Source organism: Astyanax mexicanus, chromosome 21 (assembly GCF_023375975.1).
Source record: "Astyanax mexicanus isolate ESR-SI-001 chromosome 21, AstMex3_surface, whole genome shotgun sequence".
Lineage (NCBI taxonomy): Eukaryota > Metazoa > Chordata > Actinopteri > Characiformes > Acestrorhamphidae > Astyanax > Astyanax mexicanus.
In genome coordinates, this window is record NC_064428.1 from 21,016,476 (window position 1) to 21,042,300 (window position 25,825).

Sequence of the window (25,825 nt, forward strand, 5' to 3'; positions counted from 1 at the left end):
TCTGATTGTAGACAATAGAGTATGCTGTTTACATGAATACTTAAATAATCAGTATTGGCTAAAAATGCTGAATAATTTTTATTTTAACAATATCTACTTTATTTTAGGTCATATATTGCAGTATTTCCTTTAAAGTTAAAAAAAGTGAACAGCAGCTGCAGCATCATTGAGAATAGGAGACTGAGGTCACACAGAGACTTCAGTCTGTCATCAACTCAGCGAGTAATCCAGCTCAGAAAAACAGTTAGCTTGCTAGAATTGCAGTTGAAGCTCTCCAGCCCTGCCGAGACCTGCAGCATTAGATATTTTAACTCGGCTGTTAGCAAACGCAGAGAACAGCTGAGATATAGGTCGGAATATTGGGTGTTTTTTTTTGAAAGGTTGATTACTACAGAATGTTATAAGTTTGTGAGTAATCTGATCGATGAGTTCTCATGAACTTGGGTAATCAGATAATCAGAGTCTACATGAGTCAGATTTGTAATAATAATATTTATTGATCTATTTTAAGCGTTTATTTCTTTTATTGTTGATGATTATGGCTTACAGCCAATGTTAACCCAAAAATCAGTGACTCAAACATTTTTAATATTATATAAGACCAATTGGTACTTTTGGCAGTGTGGGCAGTGTGCCAAGTCCTGCTGGAAAATGAAATCCGCATCTCCATAAAAGTTGTCAGTAGCAGAGGGAAGCATGAAGTGCTGAAAGATTTTGTGGAAAAACACTGCAGTGACTTTGGACTGGATAATAAAACACAGTGGACCAACACCAGCAGATGACATGTCTCTCCAAACCATCACTGATCATCAGTAAATTTAGCGTTTTATTTGGAAATCAAGAGAGCAGATTCTGGAGGAAGAGTGGAGAGACACACAGTCCAAACTGCTTAAGGTCTAGTGTGAAGTTTAGTTTCTACCATCAGTGATGGTTTGGAGAGACATGTCATCTGCTGGTGTTGATCCACTGTGTTCTATCAAGTCTAAAGTCAGTGTAGTGTTGTATAGAGATGTGGATTTCATTTTCCAGCAGGACTCTGCCCACACAGCCAAAAGTACCAATTGATCTTATATCATATTCTAATTTTCTGAGACACTAACTTTTGGGGTTTTTCATTGGCTGTGAGCCATAATCATCAACAATAAAAGAAATAAACACTTATAATAGATCACTCTCTGTGTAATACATTTCAACTGAATTACTGAAATAAAATCAATTTTTTTAAATGAATTTTGAGATGCACTAGTATGCCTGTTACTCAAAATGCATACATGTTGGAAGGTCTGGATGTGGGAAGAGAGAGAGGGAGAGTGCCATCTACCAACCCAGAGAGAGCTCTCTCTCTCTCAGACTCTGGCTGCTGATGGCAATTATCGAACAGAAAATTGAACAGATTGAATGTTCCAAAAAAAAAAAAAAAAAAAAAAAACGTTAACTGTAACATTAAGTAAAAAATGTTCTTCTAACCCACATTTACCACCAGTGTATCAGTGCATCACTAACAATTAGTTTAATCTGCATAATAATCCGAAACTCAATATTGTCTTAGTTGATTGGCGTGTATAATCTCTGTTGTGTGGAAGTGCTTACGAGTCTGTGGATGAAAGACTGCGAGGATTTCACTGTGGTTTTAATCAGTGGTTGGGTCTGGTCAGTTACAGTGTCTTGGAGCTGTCAAATGCAATTAAAGTGGGTCTTCCTGTTTAGATCCTGATGAGTTCCTGCCAGAACTCAGAAATCAGCCTCAGCTTTAATCAACATTCACGTTCCTATCCTCTCTCTCTCTCTCTCTCTCTCTCTCTGGAGAAGTGTGGAGCCAAGCTTTCAGACATTTCTACCTCTGAAGAAACGTCTAGCTCTGATCTGAACTGAGCTCCGGCCCTGGTGCCAGAGTAGAAAAGGGAGGAATGATCTGCGGTCGGTCAGGGCATCCAGTTGTGGCGGGAATTTCAGGCAAACTCTCGACCGCTGCGTTCCAGCAACCAACTATAATCACACGGTCCTCCACACGGCTTCCGTGGGATTCTGTCGAAGGGAAATTCCAAGCCGGAGGAAGAAAAACAGCATTTTTAGAGGTATGAGCAGGTCAAGCGCCTGTGTTCAACTAATAGACTTTTTAAAATGTTCTTCTGGGTGTTTTTCCGTCTGCAGCCTGTTCCTTCTGCAGGCGTCCAGACTAGGGTTGTCACCTTTCAGAATTTTAAATAAGAGACGCCCACCTTCTCCTCTGGGCCGTGCCCACCACAGACCACTTAATATGTTGGCCCCACTTTATAATAAGTCTCCCTAAGTACTATGTCGTTACATGGTAACAATCCATGTAACTACAGTGTAACTACTGATGAAGTACACATTGTTACAGATTAACTACAGAGGTACAGGTTATGTAATTACACATGTGTATTACAATTAATCTTGACTTGTGTACTGGGGTGAGTGTACTTACACAAGTAATAGAGTAAGTGTACTTACACATGCGTAACAATGTGTGTGTACTTACACATGTGTAATAGTGTGTGTGATAAGTTAACTATAAACTTATCCAACAGCTATTGTCTAGTATGTAATTAGGGCTGATGGAGTACACACATGTTGTTACACATGTGTAAGTACACTTGCTCTATTACTTGTGTAAGTACACTCACCCTGGTACACATGTGTTCTTACACAAGTCAAAATTAACCTTAATACACATGTGCAATTACATAACTTGTACCTCTGTAGTTAGTCTGTAACAATGTGTACTTCATTAGTAGTTACACTGTAGTTACATGGATTGTTACCGTGTAACTACATAGTACTTAGGGACACTTATTATAAAGTGGGACCAATATATTTTATGCAATGATAACTGGACACTTTATTCCTCAAAAATATAAATGTTTTGACACAAAATACACAGAAATGTGTACAAACATTTGTAATATAAGAAATCATTTCCTAGATATATATATATATATATATATATAGATATATATATATTTGTGTACATATTTTAGTGTATTTTGCGTCAATGTTTATATTTGTAAGAATAAGAATACACTCACCAGTAATCATCCGAAGATATTGTGGAGGTATATGTATATTATAAAAAAAAGTTTATTATTTATACTCTTAAATTATTTTTCTTAAATTCATTGTTAATCCATAAGTTTGATTAATTCTTTAAATGGGCATATAAAATATTTATATATGGGGGCGGTGGAGGGAGGCGGGGTTTAGTGTTGATGTGTGAGTGACAGATATGTGGATTGGACACTCATGAAAATACGGAACAAATCGCGACCCTTATTGGTTCAATACTGGATGCAACATTTAGTTGCCAAATAAAGGAAAGTTCCTTATTTTACAGGACCGATGGCAACACTAGTGCAGACACTGTTTCTGGACTCTACACTTTTTGAGTCTGCAGCCAAAATAACTCAAAAACAATCTGATTTAAGTAGCAGAAAGATGCTGATATAAGATCAAATAATCGAATTATGCTAATCATTACTGTTAGTCATCATAACCCATAAATGAAGCATCTCACAAACACCTCATATATGTGTAATATCAGGTAATAACTGCTCAAGATCCAGCACATTAGAATCATCTAAAGCTAAAGCTTCAGTAAAAATGATTCATGAATCAAATTCTTGAATCAAAGGTTGAGCTTCATATATGCTGAGCTGATTGGATCTTTGTAGTATCTGGCGCCATCTGTTGGTTGCAATATAAAAAGGCAAGTCAAGTGTTTTTTCTCTCTGTGAAAAACTGGTATGATAAGTCTGAGCAACTCTGGTAAAACAGTTCCTCCTAAGCAACACTCATCTTGAATGTATACCTGAGAGCAAACTAAAGAGATTAAAAAAGCTTTGTTATTATATTTACTTTGAATTTATTTAAACGTAAACCGTAGGAGCCTCAGATATTTCACTGCTTAACAAAAATGTATATTTTTACCAGTAAATTAGCTCTAGCCCACACCTCCAAAATATAAGGTATGCTAACACCTGACCCTAATGAGTTTTTTTGAGGTCATTCACTTACTTTTTACCTCTAGCACTATGATGTTTTTATGGTTGTTCTCAAAGAAAAAACATGATTTTTTTGTGTAATTATTTTTGGGCATTTTCACACCAGCAGTATTCGATCTGGTTAAAACAGACTCCGGTTTGTTTGTACCCTTAGTTTGGTTCGATTGAGCAGGATGTGAAAACAGTAATCGCACTCAGGGGCGGATTAAAACAACCTGGTTAGTGGTGCTAGTGAAGGTGGTCGCGTTCCAATCCCAATTAAACAAACTCTGGAACAGTTCTGACCCGGCTATCAAATAAACTCCTTTTATTTACGCTAAACTTCTAATTCGACGCAGTTTAATCTTATGTATTAACCAGATAACAATAATTACCACAGCTATGAACAAATGAGTTAAAATACTCAAAAGAATGGACTACAATAAAGAGCACTAATTTCTGGACACTGGTATAACCTTAAGGCTAATTTAGGACTCTACTGAATTGCCATATAGTGACCATTTTTCTTTTTGGGAGACACCAGTTATTCTTTTTTTAATTAGTTATTTGTATTTTATCTACCAGAGCTACCATTCAGTTATATTCAGTTATAGTTTATATCATGTTTGACTGCCTGGTTACAGTGTCATAGGACATAAGAGCAAGTTACCATTTTCTTTACTCCACAGCGTGGCTTTATACTGACTCAGAACTACAACTCCATAACTTTGCAGTGTTTCCATTGCCAGTATTTTACTCTTTTTATTCATTCATAGTAAAATTCTTTATAGTGTATGGTTAGCTATAATTTTGTATGGTTAGCTATAATTTTACAGGGCTTCATTGACAACTACAGACTCCAAACCTTTAAAGTATATATGGTCATTGTAAAGAATAATTACAGTATTATAATATATTATAATAGTCTGTTATTTGTTTACAGTAAATTACTATTCTTATTATACAGTAAAATGCTGTAATATTTCTCCACAGTGAAATGCTGTAATTTTGCAAGACATTTTTACATGAATGTGGGTAGCGATTGTTACATTATTAAAAAGGATGAATTAATTTCCATACATTAAAGCAGCACTAGGTAGGATTTCCTTGATTTTTTTATCTTTTTAAAGAAGTGAAATTACAGCTTGAAACTCACTGCAATGCTGCATTGAGGTGTAATAGGAGGAATAGCGGTGCTCTTTGGTCTGTGCCGGAGCTCCTCTGAGCTGAAACCAGACTCTGTAAGTTTTCTGAGGCGGCCCCGACCAACGCTCGCGAGAACTGCGACCTGCTTTCCGACCTTTAGTTAGTGGAGCTTTAAGTAGTAAAAATGAGCAATTTCAACTTCTTTTTTTTTTCTTTCAATTTATTTTAATGACACTTGCTTTTAAAACAAACAAAAACAAACAAAACACCATGTTTAAAAAATTATAATAATAAAAAATACCAAAGCAAACTTCACGGCAAATGTCGGACAATACAAATAAAAAAAAAGAAGCATTAACTGTTCTTTAGTACAATACTGACTAATATTGAAGTAATAACATCTTTTATACCTTATATTTGGGCTTACAAAATCATTAAGATAATTACACAACAAATTCATTCTGTAAGTTATATTGCTGAGAGAACATTTGGCACGGGACACAGGAGAGACCACAGGAGAATTACAACTAGACTGCTCTCCCAACATGGCAACACTGTTAGTACATCTCAGAAACGAACTGATGTTATAGCAGCACTATTCAACTACTGTGATTCTGATTTAGAAATTCTGATTTAGAGATTCTGATTTAGTGAGTGAATGTTTGATGGGAAATATATTTAACGTTGAGCTGTAAACAACAGTCGCCAACAAATGAACTGAAACACATGCATAACTCAGTAACTCAGACTGAAATATGTGCAACACAGTGAACACAGGAGGCTGAGGGAAACGCTGGTCTTGACTAATTTGACCATTAATTAATTTGGATGCATTGAGAAAAAACATCATTAAAACCCCACAGATTTGGTGATCCAAAGGGTCATGAAGTAAAGTAGCTCTATATTAGATGTTTGAACAGGTTGCCATTTTTTTTACCCTATGCAAGAACATCTACACTGTGAATTTGTCTTTTTAGAAGTAGCTGGTGGTCAGCTTAAATAAAAAACAATGGTTGAGATCCTTAGGGCTTAAACCTTTTCTCCCAAATGGGTCTTGCTGTCACATTATCTGTTTAGCACAATGGTCTCCAACCGCCTCCTTCAGTCCAGATCAAACACACAATAATTAAGCCAATCGAGGACTTCTGAAAGCAGCCATTGGATCAGGTGAAGTCCACACAGAAATGGAATCTCTTGTATGAGCATACTTGCCCTCTATGGGGCGTTAGGTAGTATGTCACAGAGAGACATCAAAACTCCATTAAAGAAAATGCCCTAAATCAGACTACTTGGTGTACTTTTGAAGACTCCCCTTTAGATTGCTGTTAAAGGGCCCTTGGTCATTTGTGGTCTTTTAAATACTTTTGTGGTCTTATAATTTATTTTTTATGGACTGACTGTAGTAGTGTGTAGAGAATAGCATGAAGTTGGATCCAAACAAAACTGTTAAGGTTTCCAGACTAGTTGCTTGTGTTAACGCATACACTTTGACATCACTAATTACATGATACTTTATTTATCCAATTTGAATCAGAAAGCGAGTGTAGATCAGCCCAATCGTATTCTAGGAAACCAGATCGGTACATCCCTACAAATCTCAGGAGACAACTTTGGGAAACTTTGGCAAAAACATCTACACTGTTGTTCACTGGCTCTCACCAGGTCAGCTGATTTGTTACAAGCTCTTAATGCATTTTGAACATTAAATAGATCTTTAAAACAGGCCTCCTCGTGTGCTGTTCACTGTGGAAAGTCTGAGAAACGTTAGGTTATCAGATTATCATTAACATAATGCACTGGAACATGCGGTTATGACTGTACATTTCATCAGTTGCTTATGTAACCTTATGAAACTCTTAACTCTCTCCTAACCTGAAAAGGAAAAATCAGTGTAAGAGTGCGCTAAAGTATGTGTCCAAAATAACTGAAAAAAACAAAACAAGCTCCCAGTAGAATTAAATTAAATCAGAAAAGCCACAGGATGCAACCAGACCCAACATATGCTTACCATCATCATCATTATCAAAAAATAAATAAATAAATAGCTGCACTCAGAAGGAATCAACAGACAGGAATGAAACTTGGTGGGTACTCATGTTGGACTGGTATGGAGTGTGTTCTGCAATAAGATCTACGGTTTGTTGGTTTGTCACACTTCACACGTCCAGAAGGTTTGGTGTCATGGTGTGAGGTGAGGAATTGTGTGTTGAAATATTGAAGCTGCATGGGATGGACGCCCTTAGGAACCTCTACAACTCCTTGTTAAGTTGACTGGCATTATTTCTGTATGTGTAGCTCAATAAATATGACCAACAGTTGACCTTATCAATCTTAATCTAGATAATTTTGTCTTCCTTCTGAATGGCATTGCAATCAAACACATGGCATTGCAATTCCTTCTGGGTGCAACTATTTTTTTTGTATTTCTTTGATGACGATAAGTGCATTAAAATACTCTGTTAATGCTTGTTTAAACACTTAACCTTCTTTCTAAATCCTCTAAATGCTCTTTTTATAGGCAAAGGCTGTAAGATCAAAGGCACGATTAGTTCCAAACAGGCGTAGATTCGTCCGAAATAAACGTAGCAAAAAAACCAATGAGTCCAGATGTGTACCTTGTATTGTTTAAGTGCTTTTAAAGGCATTTATAACTCGTGGCCTAAGTGTTCGCAGTCTCTGTGTGCAGCTCTACTGTAAATATTACAGACACTCCAAGGCATGTCCTTAATGAAACAGCGCCCCACTGTTCTGGTATCTGAAACTGTACTGAAACGATGGAGGTAAAATGAATATTAATGTACATTAAGCTTTAGAGTCATCATCTTGTATACATGTGATTTAGCAGCTTTTCGGCAGCATTCTTACGGTGTATTTACAAAGGGAGGTGGAGACTATCCATAGACAGTACCAGTCAAAAGTTTTTTTTTTTTTTTATATATATTATTTCTACATTGTAAATGAATATTGACGTCACCCAGACTATGAAGGAACACCTAAAGTGTTAAACAAACCAAAATACTTTTCTGAGGCTGGTAACTCTGATAAACTTATCCTGTGCAACAGAGGACACTCTTGCTCTTCTTTTCCTGGGACATTCCTGATGAGTGCCAGTTTCACCATTGGTGCTCTTTTTGCAAATGCACTTGACGATACTTTCAAAGTTCTTGAGATTTTTAAGATTGACTGGCCTTCATTTCTTAAAGTCATTTTTTTGTTACTTAGTTGAGTAGTTCTTGCCATAATATGAATTAGAACATTAATCAAATAGAGCTATTCACTGTATACCAACCAACTTTACAATAAGAGGGCAAATAATTAACTCTTGACAAGTTCAGCACAGCTGTTAACTGAAAGCTGAACATTCTAGGGGACTCTGCCTCATAAAGCTGACTGAGAAAATGTAGAGATGTGTAAAGCTGTCATCTAAGTAAGAGGTTTCTACTTTGAAGAAGAATCTAAAATATAAATCATATTCTGGTTTCTTTAATAGTTTTTTTGTTTACTAACTAATTCCACATGTTTTTCTTCATAGTTTGAATGGTTTTAGTATTAATCTACAATGCAGAACATTTTAAAATAACCGCGAACAACCCAAAAAACACTGAATTTAAGGTGTGTGTGAACTTTTGACTGGTACTGTATATCCATAATTAGCTTTTTTTAAGACTGGTACACTCTTAAAACCAAGGTGCTTCAAAAAAGATCCCTAAGCGATGCTTTAAAAGTGATGCTTCTCTTTCTTAAGGGTGTTTTCAGACATTTTGGCCACTTTTTTTCTGGTTTGATGCAATTCGTTTGGGTAGGTGTGGAGTGTTTCAGGAGGGTATTAAAGTGGCTCCAGGCTCAGCTTAAATTTGAAAAAGGCTATAAATGGGAGGGCTAGTTTGGGAGGGGCACTGGGTGATGTATGGGTTTAGAGGCGGGGCAGGAGGGAGAGCTGATTGGCTGAGCTGCAGGAGCAGCAGTGGGCCTCTGATAGTGGCAAATGGTTGGACGTTAGCGGGTGGGTGGGGGAGGGGCGATATTGTTGATTGACTGATCTGCAAATTGTGATGTGTCTGAGTACCAAAATACACGGACACATCATCCACACCTATAGCAGAGTTGAACCTGAGAGGGCGCTGCAGAGACAGAATTTACCATAATAAAAGCGTTTTTAAAGGTTAGGAAATGTTTATGAAAAAAAAAAAAAATCAGCTATTGATGAAAAAATATGGTTTAGGGTTTAGTGGCCCCAGGACTGGAGTAAGTTATCCAAAAGCAGTGTGTAAGACTGGTGGAGGAGAACATGCCAAGATGCATGAAAACTGTGATTAAAAACCAGGGTTATTCCACCAAATATTGATTTCTAAACTCTTACAACTTTATGAATTTATGAACTTTATGAATCTGTGTTACTGAACAGAAAAAATAAAGCAAATATTGGCATAATTACTGGTGTCAGTTTAACAGGTTTACCCTATTTATAAGATGAATAGCGCCACCATGTGGAGAAATGAGGCAGTTACTTTAGTTAAGTTAAAATTTGGGGGGCAATTTTTTGGAAGTTAGAACACCTATGTAAAATTGATGGTACGTATCATAAATGTAATAATGCAAGTGAAAAACTGAAACACCATTTTTTGCACTCACATTACACCCATTATTATTGCAAAAAATGGTACTCAATGGAAACAGAAGTGTTTTTTTTCTGTGGCATCGTTCACAGAACCCTCTGAAGCACCTATATTTTTAAGACTGTCATCTAACGTAATCATTCTAAGTGTTGTAAAGTTTTACCTCATTATTTCAGTGCACAAACGGTGAAAATACAAAAGGAAAGAAAACACAGCGGACGTACACAGCAGTTACACAATAGCAGGAATATACTGAATCTGACAGTTTAACATCAGGTGTGAGCGGGCGAGCGCTAGGCTAATCTGAGGTACCTCTTTTCTCTGCATTCCTTCATCCACAAGAGCATGTGGACATTAAGGTAGAGTTTTAGTAAAGCAAGAAACACCACATCAATGGCCCAAGTTCCAGTCCAACATTAACCTTTTAAACTTTTTAAACCTCAGAATTAAAAAAAAGTGTTGTTTACTGCCTATTGTTACAATGCTGTGAAGTCCTGTAATGTTCAATTTTTGGAATTGTACTCCTATGTATGTATATACAATCATATGCAATTTCAAACATTTATGTTGATTTTTTCTCCCTTATTTCTCTGTTCTGTGTAATTTACAGCTATTTTTTTAATTATTTGCTGATCTTAACATATTCAATAAAAACATAATAAAATGTGCCATAGCCATTTGTTTAAAACTGCCCTATTCACTATGTTGTGCACTACTTTGGTGTTTTGGTGTTTAATGTACTTGTGTCCAAAAATGTAGTGTTGAATTTTCAATATACTGTGGCAATCTCACAAAGTAATGAAATATATATTACACAAATTATGAAATGTAGAAGTTAGACGTTCAGATTGTATGCAAGCCAAATAGCTTTTTACAAATGATTTATTTTATCTTTTTATTTCCTTTTTTGGCCTTTTACATTTTTAATAATTGAATTTATTTTTTCCTTTTACTTATTAATTTTTTTGTTTAACCTTTGGCCTTTTACCTTTTAAATAATTTATTTCATCCTTTTATTTATTTGGTTATCTGTTTCACTTGTTGGCCTTTTACCTTTTTAAAAATGTTATTTATTTTATCCTGTTATTTATTTTTTTGGTTTTACCTTCTGGCCTATTGCCTTTTTTGAAATTATTTTCTTCCTTTTTATTTATTTTATTTTCTGTTTTATCTTTCAGCCTTTTACCTTTTTATTAATTTAATTTATTTTGTCCCTTTATTTATTTTATTTTATGTTCTACTTTTTGGCCTTTTTACCTTTTAATTAATTTTATTTACTTCATTATTTTATTTATTTATATATTTTGTTTAACCTTTTGGTCTTTTACCTTTTATTTATTTTATTTCTATCATTTACTTTTTTATATTCTTACTACCTAATTTTTAAGTCTTCTTTTTTTTTGTTATTTTTATTATTTTAACTATTTATCTCTTTATTTGACTGCTTTAAATTTTAGCCTGTCTGCTTATCCTTTTATTCTAAATTACTTTATTTCTTTTTACTTAAATTTTGTTTGATTTTTAAATTTGATTTTTATTGTTTTTAAGTTCCTTATTTTAGCTTAACCTGAATAAATACTTTATTTTTTTTATTCCTTATCTTCAATGTTTTACTGAGTGAAAAGAAAGGTTAATTGACATTAGCTTCAGCACACAAGCTTATCTATAACAGTGCTCTTCTAAATTTGTTTTATTTACTAAAATAGGAAACAATACGTCTATACACTTATGTAGTTACTCGTAGCTTTGGTGTGCATCATTTGAAAATGAGTGAAATACAACTGTGACAAACAAGCTTCTGTTTACAGCCATAAAACAAACATGCACACACACCTTCTGCAGTCGTGTACAATAATATACTTTTGTTAAATATATTTTTAATTGGGTCATTGGTTGAATTAATAAATGGTGGTGTGGCTCAATATTTCCTATGGTTCCATTTAATCCAAAAACGATCTTAAATTCATTTTTAATGCTTTTGTTCTAATTTTGCGCATTTTGATCTTAATTTGCAAAATCTGTTTACATTCTCTCCACTGTGGAAATCATAGGGAACTATATATTTAGTGATTCGGATTTTTTACATGTTGGGAATAGTGAATAGGGCAATTTTTTTGGACAAATCGTAATTTGTTTCTTTGAATATGTTAAAAGTCAGCAAATTCTGTATTTCAAAGTGTGTTGAGGAATTGTGTTCTCTGTAAAAGTTTCGGACCTATAAAACCTGGACCTAAAAATACATACAACTGTATATGTATATATAATTACATTTTCTTTACCACAATATGGGTTTTCTACATTAAGTTAGCAAGCAGAAATGATGGAGGGATTATTTTTCTGTTTTTTTTCTGCAATGAAATGGGCTCTGGCCTGACGCTGTGACTTTCAGTTGTGACTTTTCAGATTTTTGTTTTGGCTGCCTGGAAAATAATATTCCTCCGTAGGAGCAGCTGGGTGACGTCTGCGTCTGTTTTTTTTTGTTTTCATAGTCTGAGAAAACCAAGCAACGACCGGAACCGCAGGAACCGCAGGAACCGCAGGAAACGCAGTGCGACAAGGACCTCGGCCACAAACTTGTGTGCCATCCGCAGGCGTAAGACAGCGGCCATCTTGAATGAATCCACTGCTCTGGTCAATCCCAGTTGCCTCTCAGTTGCTTCCGGGATCCGTAAGACCAAGTGCTCCTCAGACCAGCGTCTCGGGCAGTGTGTCCGCATTGTCCGAAGACAGGAGCTGCCAGATTTGCCACCTGTCTCTTTGCCAGTCCTGCCACTCGGGGCTCAGGGGAGTCAGAGCGCCCCCTGGCGAGGAGGACGAGTTCTGAGCGACGGTTTTCCCGGTCCCTTGCTGGGGGCACTGCTGAGCTGAGGACACCGGGGCGAGAGACGTGGGGGAGATGGAGGAAACCGTTGACGTGGCCGGTCTCGAGAGTCCGTATGGGGGTGGAGGGGGGCGTGCGTCGTTCCTGTTTGCTGGTTTAGGGAACACCATGGGGCTGGGCGTGCTGTGACTGCTCCCGACCGGAAGGTCCTCCGAGCTGCTGGACGCCGATTGGCCGTCGGGGTTGAGATTAAGGCGGAGTTGTCGCTGCCCAGAATGAGGGCTGCTGCCGACGCGAGTTGCCGCAGGGTGCTGCCGACAGTCCGTCACCCCCAGCGAGGGCTGTGTCCGCACAAGCTGCTTTGGGTCACTGCTGTGGTGGCTGTCGATTCCCTCCTGTGAGCTGCGGGAGCTTCCCTCCGACATGTTGGTGTAGGAACCTGGAACGACAAACCACAAACATCCTTTCTTAAAGCTGATCCTAATGATGAGGCTGAATGGCTTTAGGGAGGAACAGATAATGAAGAACAGCATGCAGCGCTGTCTATGATAAGATGTGAGTAATACATCTTGTGGTTTTGGGCTTTGTACTCAAAAGCCAGTTGGTAATATCTGTTGGATTTGTAATGAATGACTAAGATTTCTGGGCTGGCAATGTGGCGCCGCAAGTAGTGTGTCGCAAGTAGAGAATCGTGAATCGCACAGCTCCAAGCGCCTGGGGTTGTGGTTTTTTTCCTTGCTCTGGTCAATGTCTGTGAGAAATTTGAAGAGTTTTTCTCCTTAGACAGTTCTCTGGGTTCTTTGGTTTCCTCTCACTAACATAAAAGTTAGATTGGCCAAGCTAAATTACCCCTAGATGTGTGGATCCCTGTGATGGACTGTTTCCTGTATCTAGGGCTATTCAAGACTTGCGCTACTTCTGAGTGACACTACTCAGAAACAAGCAAATAAGAACATGGATGGACAGACTATAAGGCCCAATCCCATTTCACCCCTTGACCTGTGTTACCAATCGATTAAACATGTGCAAGCAGATGAGCTGCTGATTGTTTAGAATAAAAACCTACAGTCACACCATCCCTTTGTGGATACATTTTGAACACATGGCCAATAATAAACAATAATGTCCTGTTCTGTAGTTATTAAGTCAATAATTAACTGTCTACATTAACATGTAATCTTTTAAAGGTCACAGTCTACAGTAAGACAGTCAGAGGGAGCAAAATTGGCCTTGCTCCCTCCGGGTGGGTAGATGGCGCTCTCTCCCCACATCACTCCTAGGGTGATGTCCACAGCACAGGGCGTCTGTGAGCTGATGTATCGGAACCGAGTCGCTGCGCTTTCCTCTGAGCATGCTGTGAGGCTTCTCGGTAATGCTGCATCATCAGCAGCAGCTCGAAAAGAAGCGGTGGCTGACTTCACATGTATCAGAGGAAGCATGTGTTAGTCTTCACCCTCCTGTTGTGTTGGGGCATTACTACTGATAGGGGGAGTCCTAATGAGTGGATTGGGTAATTGGCCGTGTAAATTGGGGGGGAAATGGGAAAAATTAGAAGAAAAAAAAAGTATATTATTATAACTCTATTTATTTGCTTAAAACAAATCTTTCCTTAGGTTTCCTCCAGTTTCCTCATTCCATCACTGGAGGGTACTGGTAGGTTAATCGTTGTCAACATCCTAGATTGTGATATTTTCAGTTGTACTTATCAGTTGTCTGCTACTATCTTTTGTCATTTGCAGGCTGTGTGCTATTTCTATCCTCTAAACTAGTTTGAGTTTTGACACCTCTCCACTGCACTGTTCCCACAATACTCGACTTTACTTGGCTCATAGTTGCTTTTGGGTAGCTGATGGTTGACAACTGTTGTCCACAACTACACTACCTTACTGGGGAAAATAGGTTTGGCTGACCCACATGGCAACAATGCCTTAAGCTCAGCTTAACAATATTTTGTCACAAACATGTCCCAACTATAATCCTTCTGGATCATTCTGGTACTAAAAAAAGGACACAGTTCTAGGTACCAGGTACCAAACTTGAATAACGGAAAAGAAAAAAGTATTGGTGTCAATCGATTTAAAAATTTAATATAATTAATCACAACAATATTCTGTGCACTTGTTTATCTTAAGATGCAAGTTTTTTTATTGTGGATATTTAAATGTAAAAAAAGTGGTCCAGCGGTCTAAAGCACTGCCACTATGAGCAGGAGGTCACAGGTTCAATCACCAGCTCATGCAGCTTTGCCATCAAGCTGCCGGCACTCAGAGGGAGCAAAAAAAAGAAGCGGTGTCTGACTTCACATGTATCAGAGGAACATGTGTTAGTCTTCACCCTCCTGATGTGTTGGAGCATTACTTGTGATAGGGGGAGTCCTAAAGAGTGGGTAGGGTAATTAGCTGTGTAAAAAAAGAAAAGAAAAAAAAGTATATTTGATGGCTGGGTTGGATCGAAACCATCATGTTCTCACCACAAGCAAATTGCTCAAGAAAAAAAGTTGTTGGTGTAGTTAATTGTGTTAAAAAAATAATGCCTTACTGATTCCAAATGAATCGTGTGCTTTAACAGTTTAATGATGACAACCCTTGAAAAAAGCTTGTGGTAGATTTGAGCTGAATATTGTAGGTACCATGCAGTTTCTTTTGATACAGCAAATATTTTAATCTCATGACCCGCTGAGACCTGCTGAACTATGTGTTTGGTCTTTCTGAGAAAAGATCATTTGCTTCCGGTTATGATTAGGTTCCACTTTAGACTTCTGGTTAGTTATCTTTCATCTATCATTGAACTTTATAGTTAAATATGGTTTTAAAAATCAAAGTTACAGTTAAAGTTTCTAAAGATTCTACCTGTATAGTTTTGTTCTTTCAGCCCTGGCTTCAGTGTTGTGTGCCACGCACCCCAGATGTTGGCATGTTCCTCAGAAATGTCTGAAAGAAATAAACCCATATATCCAGATCAGCTTCTTACAGATCAAGTGATGATTCTGAACTATATTTTCCTCTGTAACGCTGCCGGATATGGCTGCACAATATATCGTTTAATCATCTTCATTTTAATATGCACATATTGTCGCTGTCCGATGAAAATAAAGTATCATCACATTTGTTGTTTTTTACTTTACTCCATAATTTGAATACACAAACTGTCCCTTAAATTGTACCACAATTTCTTGATAAATGGACCAATAGAGTTTCTCACAATTGACCTGAAATAAACTCTTGTTTCATTTACTTCCATTGAAAGTTAAGAAGGTTGTGTCTCTTTCTGTAACGTTTTGGTCTTCATGATGCTCTCTGTGCTTTAAACAGAACTCTGAGACTATCACAGAGCAGGTGCATTTATACGAAGACCTGATTAAACACAGGTGGATTCTTTTTATCATCGTCAGTCATTAAGGTCAACATCCTCACTGAACTTCTGGAGTGCGTTTGCTGCACTGAAAGTAAAGGGGCTGAATAATATCGCACTCCCCACTTTTCAGTTTTTTATTACTAAAAAAAGATTAAAATATCCAATAAATTTCTTTCCCCTTCACGATTGTGTCCCACTTGTTGTTAATTCTTCACAAAAAATACAACTTCATATCTTTATGTCTGAAGCCTGAAATGTGGCAAAAGGTTAAAAAAATTCAAGGGGGCCGAATACTTTTGCAAGGCACTGTAGATCTTGTATGTTTTTTTGTCTTCTGAGCTGTTGTACTATTGCAACTATGTCCACCAATCTTATTTTACCCTTATAACAAGTTACTTACCCTTTGAAGGGGACCAGGGGCTTGAGACAGTGTCCCTGGTTCGACCCGTGACTTGTCCCACCAGAGTGTACTGTTCTGGGACGCGGAAGAGCCGCTCAGTGCTGAGAGCTCCTCCAGGAACGGTGCCAGTGCTGCCTCCATCACCGCCCCTCCTCTCAGACATCACAGGAGAGTTATTGTCGTAGGGAGAGACTTCGCCACTTGACACCTTGTTAGAATCGCTGGATGATCTTCGTTCACTTAGAGAGAAGCTGGTCTCAGAATTCAACAAATCTGGACTCCTGCAGAAGAAAAAGGACAAAAAGGGGGTAGAACCACATAGTTACACACCAGTTACTTTATTTCAGTAATTCAGTTCAAAATGTGAAACTCATATATTATATAGATGTATTACACACAGAGTGATCTATTTTAAGTGTTTATTTAAGCTTTTATTGTTGATATTTATGGCTTATAGCCAATAAAAACCCAAAATTAGTGTCTCACAAAATTAGAATATTGGTACTTTTGACAGTGTGGGCAGTGTGCCAAGTCCTGCTGGAAAATGAAATCTGCATCCCCATAAAAGTTGTCAGCAGAGGGAAGCATGAAGTGCTGTAAGATTGTCCGGTAAAACACTGCACTGACTTTAGACTTGATAGAACACAGTGGATCAACACCAGCAGATGACATGTCTCTCCAAACCAAACCATCACTGATCATCAGTAAATTTTACATTTCATTTGGAAATCCACAATCAGTGATGGTTTTAGAGAGACATGTCTGAGTAAAATGAACATTGCTGTTTTATTCTATAAACTACGGACTACATTTCTCCCAAATTCCAAATAAAAATATTGTCATTTAGAGCATTTATTTGCAGAAAATGAGAAATGGAAATGGAATTAAAAAAAATTCAGACCTGAAATAATGCAATGAAAACAAGTTTAAATTCATATTCATAAAGTTTTAAGAGTTCAGAAATCAATATTTGGTAAAATATCCCTGTTTTTTATGCATCTTGGCATGTTCTCCTCCACCAGTCTTACACACTGCTTTTGGATCACTTTATGCAACTCCTGGTGAAAAAATTCAAGCAGTTCAGTTTGGTTTGATGGCTTGTGATCATCCAGCTTCCTCCTGATTATATTCCAGAGGTTTTCACTTTGGTAAAATCAAAGAAACTCATCCTTTTTGAGTGGTCTCTTATTTTTTACAGAGCTGTGTGTAATATTAGATTTTCACATTTTGAACTGAATTACTGAAATAAAGTACATTTTCAATGATATTCTAATTTTTTGACATGCACCTGTATTATTGTACCCCAGGATGGGTATATTCCTTTTGTTGTAACATTATCTGATGGCCACTAGAGGGCAATACATATCCATACATTTTGAATGATGCCTCTGTATGGATGCAATTGAATGTCCATGCTAGTGTAAAGTAGGGTGAAAAACGTTAGATATCTGCTGCTTTTATACAGTAACTTCTACTCCACTCACTGTGATGCTTTTCGTCGTAGCAGGTAGTCCACCACATCTGGATCCGTCTCCAGCAAACTCATTAGCACCTCATTTTGCAGATCAGGAGACACCTGTAAAAAATTACATGATTGAATCAAGGACTCATCAACATGCCATAAAATCAGCACCTGATGTTCATTTAAAGATAAGATAAAGAACATCTTAACACAAAAAAAAAACACACAGACTACAGTCCGATATACTCGCCTCGCTTAGTGTGGTTAGCAGCTAATGCTAATGTTGCTTTAGCAGTGCTAGTCAGGATTAGCAGCAGGCTACAGGCAGATAATACTCACCTCTGAGCCAGAAAAAAGAGCTAGCGCTTAGGGCAGTTAACGGCTAATGCTAATACTGCTGGAGAACTAAACTAAAACTCCTGTTTAATGCTGTACCTCAGCAGAGAGGCTTTACTGCTCCTTACAACCTGACTGGTAAAATACATACATAAAATGCACCAGATTATAAGGCGCACTGAAGGTTTTTAGGAAAATTAAAAGATTTTAAAAGCTCCTTATAGTGCAAAAAATATTGTAGTAAAATATTACACAGAAACACATTCACAAAAAAAATATTTTAAAAATATACATACGATCATTTAATTAGGAAAATACACTGTAAGTGATTCTTGTTAGGAGGATGTATTGTAACCTTGCTATTAATCACTCTTATTAACCCTGTACACTCTGTACAAGGTACTAAGTAATACAGACTATAGACTTCACCTCTTAATACAGCCCTCAGTGGTGCTACTCGACTCTATGAATGAAAATAATGCAGAGTGAAAAGAATGAAAGACCGAATGGAGGAGATTTAACCCCCTAAAGCTTCCTGGCACCAGCTAAAACCTCCCTCCCTCCACAAGCAGTTCCTGCTGGGCCTCTTCAGCTAAGCCACTCCGTTCAGACTCAAATCAGACACACACACACACACACACACACACACACACACACAGCACTGTTCCCCTTCTGCAAGACTGTGAGGAATAAAACATGGACTACAAACAACAATTCCTCTAATCCTAAACAACTGGAAAGCAAATAGTCTTAGGCTCATTTATACTTAGAGTTAAACACAAATACACCTATCTGAGGACCCTATCTTACAACCTGTGCAAGGTGCGTCGCATTTGCTCATTGCTATCTTACACCTCGTCTTACCCCTTTTTTTCATGGCTTCTGGTGGTCTGGACATGAGGTGTGTTTAGCCAGATTTCTGGCATATTGCTATCATGGCAACAGAAAACACAGGTGCGGCACTGACTGATTTAAACCCTGACAACAGTCAAACGTCAGTTCAATCTGCGTACAATCTGTCAATTTGTTATATTTGGATGGTCCCTTTTACAGTTCCATTATCACTGTTTATTGAAAGATTTTTAGTTAAAGAGGATGAGAATATACTATCTGTTTGGTTATAAACACTCTGCGAGTTAAAATAATGTAGTTTCATTGCTGCTCTGCTTGTAGCCGCACTGTTTGGTTTGTAAGCGCTGCATCGTTGCAAGGTTACCTGTATGTGGCGGAGTAATACATGGAGAGCTTTGGTTACAGTGCATTACCGGCTGATAATGGCACTCATAGAACGCCTCTCAGCCAATCACATTGCAGGGTCGGTACTGACTGTGGTAATATGCAAAATACAATAGGGTCCCCCTTTACAGGTACTCTGTCCTGCACCATCTATAAGCCAGTGGCATCGCTCTCTTCTCTCATGCCGTCTTTCCAGACACCAGCTCTGTTTCGTCAATTTCGTCAATTTAAATTATATAATTGTGTTTGTATGCCAATTACTTTAGAACATTCCTTTTAGGCATTTCTTTTAGAGGTCTATCTATAAATCCCTAAATAAAAAACCCTCAATTACCACCATTTATGACCTGCTCTCCACCTCCCGCCTTACCATGAAGAGATCCTCGAACGTGGCGATCATCCTCTGCACCACAGCGATGACGGCAGTAGATTCCTCGGCGCGAGCGGAGCTTTGCACGCTGAACTCTTTATCTGAGCTCTTCTGTTTGTGCAGCAGGTTTGGCCCGAAGATAGTGGCCAGGTTTATTGACGTCATCTTGTTGCCCGTCACCTGTGGACAGATAATTATGAAAATGATGAGTTGTTTGGAATTAGTGTGTTTTATCATATTCTCAGGTGACAGTGACTGACATGATGGTGGTGTGTTAGTAGTGTTTTGTTAGGCTGGTATGAGTGGATCAGTCACAGCAGTGCTGCTGGAGTTTTTAAACACCTCAGTGTCACTGCTGGACTGCGAACAGCGATGTATAGCAATGAAGTAGAACTATTTCACTACTGTACTTAGGTACTAAAATATGTATCTGTATCTACTGGAGTATTACTTTTTACCCTACTTCCACTTTTACTTCACTGCCTATTGACAATAAGTTTAATACTTTTACTTTAATAAATTTTCTATGTAGATGATAAAAAGTATGCAGAGAAACAGATTCGGAACTACAGTCTGTAATTGTAGATTGTAGAATTGTGCGTCTTGGATGACAGTCTTTTATCCAATTCTCTTATCCAAGCATAAAAAGGATTATAGGGACTCTGCATCCACAGCAGGATGGAGATTGGACCATTTACCTCACAGCAGGACACTTTAAAGACCTGACCATGTACAGTATTGGGTTTAGACTGTGTTTAGTAGTGTGTTTCTACTCATGGATATATGTTACTATGTTATTTAAATTAATGTGATCAGCCATAGGATTAAACATCTGCATTAAACATCTCCACAAAATGTCCTATGAAGGTGTCTGGGGGTTGCAAATGCTTTAGGTGGTGTCCAGGGAGCTTTGGACCCCCATGACACCCATGTCTTTGACTCCACTGCATTTGGTATCTCTAAACATCCTACTGGATCAACTGGGTCAGACATCATAATTTGGTTCTTTTTTATATATATATTTCTCATTTTCTCCCATTTGTTTCTCCTCAACTGTCCCACCCATTAAGCTGCTACTCAGCTGTATATCCCCCATCACTGGTGAAGCCACAACACCACCTCTTTTCAAACTGCTGCTGATGCAGCATTTCCGAGTAGTCGGGGGACTCGGTTCCGATACATCAGCTCACAGATGCCTTGTGCTGATCAACATCACCCCTAGGAGTGATGATTGGGAAAGAGTGGCATCTACCCACTCAGAGACTGCAACTCTCTCAGGGCTCTGGCAGCTGATGGCGAGCTGCTTGTCTGGGATTCGAATCAGCAATCTCCTAATCATAGTGGCAGCGCTTAGCAAATTCTTACCAAAGTCTGTAATATCCAACATTCAACCTGAAATTAACGTCTATTGACGTTGGTGGCCAGCTGGGAACTTAATGGACTGGTCATTGACTTGTTGCCTAGTGTGCAGCTTCCACCTCTGCACAGGTCTTAATATTCACTGTATTCATCAGTGGTTGTAATGTAATGGCTTCAATGGCTAAATCCAAGAAAGCTCTGCATTGTGAACCATAAATAGCTACGGTCTTTACTGCGTTGCTCCCAGGAACCTCCCTAACTTGCGCTGCTGCCTCAGCTTAGCTTCCTTTCACCAAAATCCCATCACCCCCCTGCCCTGTAGCAGCGGGAACACGAGTGTGATGAAAGTGCTGATCGGCCTTCCCCTCCCGAGCGTGAAATGAGGCCGGCTTCCTGTGACCGATGGCAGATAGGGCCAGAAGGACGTGTGGGAAAATTATACTGGGCCAAGCCCAGCACGCTGTTTTCGGGAGCGAGAGTGCCATGAGGACAAACCCGGCCTACGAGCTTCTTAATCAAGATTAGGCCTGAATTTCTTTACAGGTTCAGGTAATCTAAGCCTCAGAATCTCATTTGTTCTCATTTGTCGGTTTCAGTCACCGCCGCTAAAGCACACTGTCTACATGCATTTCTGGACAAGCTGAGAGATGTGGTCTGATGCAGTTGACTATACTGCAGAATCTTACACAAAAATGATTGGGTTAGCAATTGTTGACAGATTGCAAAAGCACTGTCCTGTTTGCTTTACCAAAGTTACATAGTGCTGGAGTAGCAAGAATAGAGGTGCTATTCTGCTTTTTTTTTTACTAAAACGAAGTACACTGATCATCACTTCATCTTCAAAGGTCATGTGTTGTCCATGTCTCAATAGGTGTGAGCTGTTTTGTAAAGACAATCTACACAATATTACGGCTTTCTGATGTATATTTGTTAGATAACATATCTGTTTATTTTTACACCTTCTGCATGCATCGTTTACATAGCAAAGGCGCTTGTGAATATATCTATGCTGATAGGCGTGGTGGTTTTAGCTTTCTTGTATATTGCTATCTTAGCAACGGAAAACACAGGTGCACCACAATGAACACAATGAATTAGCATGAAAGAACAGGTCAATTTTCTCTGTTGAGAAGTGTTGGATGGGTCTTGGTAGCTGAGCCCCTGAAATAGCAATGTGCCAGAGCCAAAGTCAGAGCGCACCTGGCTCTTAAGGGGAATGGCAAGAATCCATCGTGCACCGGGAATTAGAGCGTTTCCTGTGCCTTTGGTATCATAATGGAACAAAAAAAGAAAATATGCCTTGCGCAGCTCAACACTAATACTAATTATCTTAAATAATCATGGGTGTGTTTTGGGCTTAACATGAAATTAACCGATTATTGCGCTAGTTGTCATTTGCTTTAAGAGCCAAGTGAGCTCTGACTTTGGCACGTTGATATCTTAACAGTGCGGTGCTTTTGTACTGACCTGCACTTTCACACTGTAAAGGTACACCAGAAGCTCATTTAAAGGAACAGCAATTTTATTATTTTATTCTTTATTCTGTTTATTTTTTATGTAAAAGCTGCACAGCGCTCCTGCATGGCTGAGATAGGATTGGATGACTGTTGACTATTGTCAGGGTTTTAATTAGTCAGTGGCGCACCTGTATTTCTTGCCGCCAAGATAGAAACACACCAGAAACACGCCAGATATTTACCTGAACTCACCTCACTATCAGACCAACGCACCATCAGTGTAGATATATTCCTAAACTCTGTAACTATTTTAATGGTGCAGGCAAAAAGCATTAAAATAGACTGTTGACAGTGTGTAAGATAGCAACGAGCGTCTTGCGCAGGGTGTACAATGTCTGAATCAAGTGGATTATAATTTATTAAATTGTGGTTGATTTGATGAACAGTACATATTTATTTACAACAAATCATATATACCCCTTTTAACCCCTCTGTGAGATTATGGGCTTTAACACATTGCAATAACTAGATGAGCTGTATGGTAGCAGATGGTGTTTAATGTTTCTGATCTAATGCGTGAAAATGACTTATGAAGGTTAATGATCATTACTTGAAAGCAGAACGCTGTAATATCGACCCACTGGCCTCAGAGGAGGAACAGAATCTACAGTTCCTCAGACAGAGCACTTTGTGGGCAGTCTGACAGCTGTTAATGAACAACGGCTGTAGTTAAATTAATCTACTGTCTGCATTACTGTGCAGTGAGATCATACCCCCAAAAAAGCCCTGAATCTCTCATTTGAATATGTTCATTTTACTTATGTACGACAACACAGGCTACACTGATCCTTGTCGGTCTATGAAGTGCGAAACGAGCCAAATCTAGATGCTAATGCTGGATCATCAGATCTTGATAAGCTACTTATTAGCGATTAGCCACTGACCTCAAAATTGGAGAGTATTGTGACCGGTCAAGCATAACTGAGACGCTTAAACACATTAGATCACCAACAGGATTGAACTTTCGCCAACATCACTATTTTTACTAATGACTAATGTGGTTTTCTAGTAAAGCCACCTATTCTACAGTATGTGCTCACACTGCATGCTGCTGGACCGTGTAATACACAACATATGAAATACACATTAAAAAAAAAATTATGAATTTCATCAATCATGATCAAAATCTCACCTCATGACCATCTTTGTCAATTGCATCGTGAGCATGCTGGGCCACGGTGTTCAGGAACTCTAGCAGCCGGTGGAGGGTGTCACTGTTGCAGGGTGGTAGCAGATACACTAGTAGCTGGGTTGCAATCTGCTGGTCTTCAGGTTCCATCACTGTCAACGATCAACAAAGAAAACTTATTATCAACACAAAACTAATCAAGATGTTTTTATACTAAACTGACAGATTTCACATAAGACCTAGTTCATTCTAAATCAGGTTCATGAGTCTGAAAGTGCTTTGACATCTAATCTGTTTGGTCTGGACCTCAAACTTTTTATTTTGAACCAAAATTTGGTCTGACAAAAAGAGGTGATCTTAATCTAGACCAAAAGATCAATGGTTCTCTTTGTTTTCAGTGTAAAAACACCTGTTTTTAAATGATTCCGACTTTTAGACCAATTACAGAAAGTTGAGGCAACCTATTATCACCCATTCAACTATAGAAGAAGAAAAAGAACCAGTGTTGTGCCAAAATCTAACTCACCTTGTGTGCACATGCATCAAGCAGAAGGTTGGCCACAACAGACTATGCTGGTGATTGCTGTATCTACTGTAACTGTAGATTAATCCTTATTGTTGTTTATAGTTAGAAATAAATGGAATCTAAGGGCAATCTGTTACGCTCATGAGGAAGGGTGGCAGAATTTGGCACTTTGAATGGCAACACGTTGAAATCAGACGCATGCCAAATACAGCTCTGGAAAAAATTAAGAGACTACTTAAAAATGATTTGTTTCTTTGATTTTACCAAGTAAAAAAAAAAAAACCTCTGGAATATAATCAAGAGGAAGATGGATGATCACAAGCCATCAAACCAAACTGAACTGCTTGAGTTTTTGTACCATAAATAACATAAAATTATCCAAAAGCAGTGTGTAAGACTGGTGGAGGAAAAAAACTGTAATTTAAAACCAGGGTTATTCCACCAAATATTGATTTCTAAACTCTTAAAACTTTATGAATATGAACTTTGCTTTTTCTTTGCATTATTTGAGGTCTGAAAGCTCTGCATCTTTTTTTTTCAGCCATTTCTCATTTTCTGCAAATAAATGCTCTAAATGGAATAAAAAAAATCATTTTTATTTGGAATTTGGGAGAAATGTTGTCCATAGTTTAAATAAAGAATAAAACAACAATGTTTATTTTACTCAAACATATACCTATAAATAGCAAAATCAGAGAAACTGATTCAGAAACTGAAGTGGTCTCTTCTTTGTTAGTCGGTTCAGACTTTTGTCTGGGCTTAAATTTCAAGCTGAAAAGGGTCCTTTAGGTGATTTCTCTGCTGTTAAACATGGTGGTGGGCAATTTTTGACACTTAAGACAACATTATGCAGTTTCCCAGACATGAATTAAGCGTTTTGAATTGTGAGATGTTCCATTGCATGTAAAATATAGTTTGTTTTTAGGCTTAATGCCTGTCTTTTTTCAAAACTGAACCCATAATCTTTAATATACTTAAATTAATCTGTATCTCTTGCTTTTAATGAGTCGTTAGGACTTAATAAATATCCTACAAGACTTGGTAAAAATGAAATTTGGTTCAATCTTTGGTCTGGACTTCAATTTCAAGCTGAAAAAAAAAGACAATTTTGTTGATTTTTTTCTGCTGTTAAACATTGTGGTTGTGGGTTATTTTAGACTGTTTAAAACATACAGTGAGCTGTATGTGTACAAAGTCTGAAACATTTGGGAAAATTAACTTTGGTTCAGACTCAACTTTCAAGCTGTAATAAAAACATTTTGGACATTTTCTCCTGCTGTTAAACATGGTGGCGGGTGGTTTTAGACCCTTAAGACAACACAAGTGTTAAAACAGATGTGTGTAAATAGTCTACAGGATTTGGTAAAAATGAAATTGGGTTCAATCTTTGGTCTGGACTTCAATTTCAAGCTGAAATAAAAAAACATAATTTTGTTATTTTTTTCTTCTGCTGTTAAGCATGGTGGTGGATTATTTAACACTGTTAACACAACATACATTAAGCTGTATCTGTACAAAGTCTAAAGAATTTGGGAAAATTAACTTTGGTTTAGAC

At 37.9% G+C, this 25,825-nt stretch overlaps 2 protein-coding genes across 4 annotated transcripts in view; both read right to left on the minus strand.

Annotated features, from left to right (window-relative positions):
* The window catches only part of LOC103031957 (ETS-related transcription factor Elf-1), a 374,649-nt gene that overhangs the window by 268,623 nt on the left and 80,201 nt on the right, over positions 1-25,825 (minus strand). The window lies entirely within an intron of this gene.
* LOC103024541 (rho GTPase-activating protein 6) overlaps positions 11,357-25,825 on the minus strand; it is a 163,014-nt gene continuing 148,545 nt past the window's right edge. For 2 of the 3 annotated variants that reach the window (XM_022674817.2, XM_022674819.2), the window contains exons 8-13: positions 23,748-23,896; positions 19,740-19,919; positions 17,820-17,911; positions 16,336-16,616; positions 15,431-15,511; positions 11,357-13,020 (exon numbers count right to left, since the gene is read on the minus strand). In XM_022674817.2, coding sequence (XP_022530538.2) covers positions 12,446-13,020; positions 15,431-15,511; positions 16,336-16,616; positions 17,820-17,911; positions 19,740-19,919; positions 23,748-23,896 — 1,358 coding nt within the window. In that variant the 3' untranslated portion in view covers positions 11,357-12,445. The remainder of the gene's footprint in view (positions 13,021-15,430; positions 15,512-16,335; positions 16,617-17,819; positions 17,912-19,739; positions 19,920-23,747; positions 23,897-25,825) is intronic. The other variant, XM_022674818.2, reaches the window with a different exon arrangement.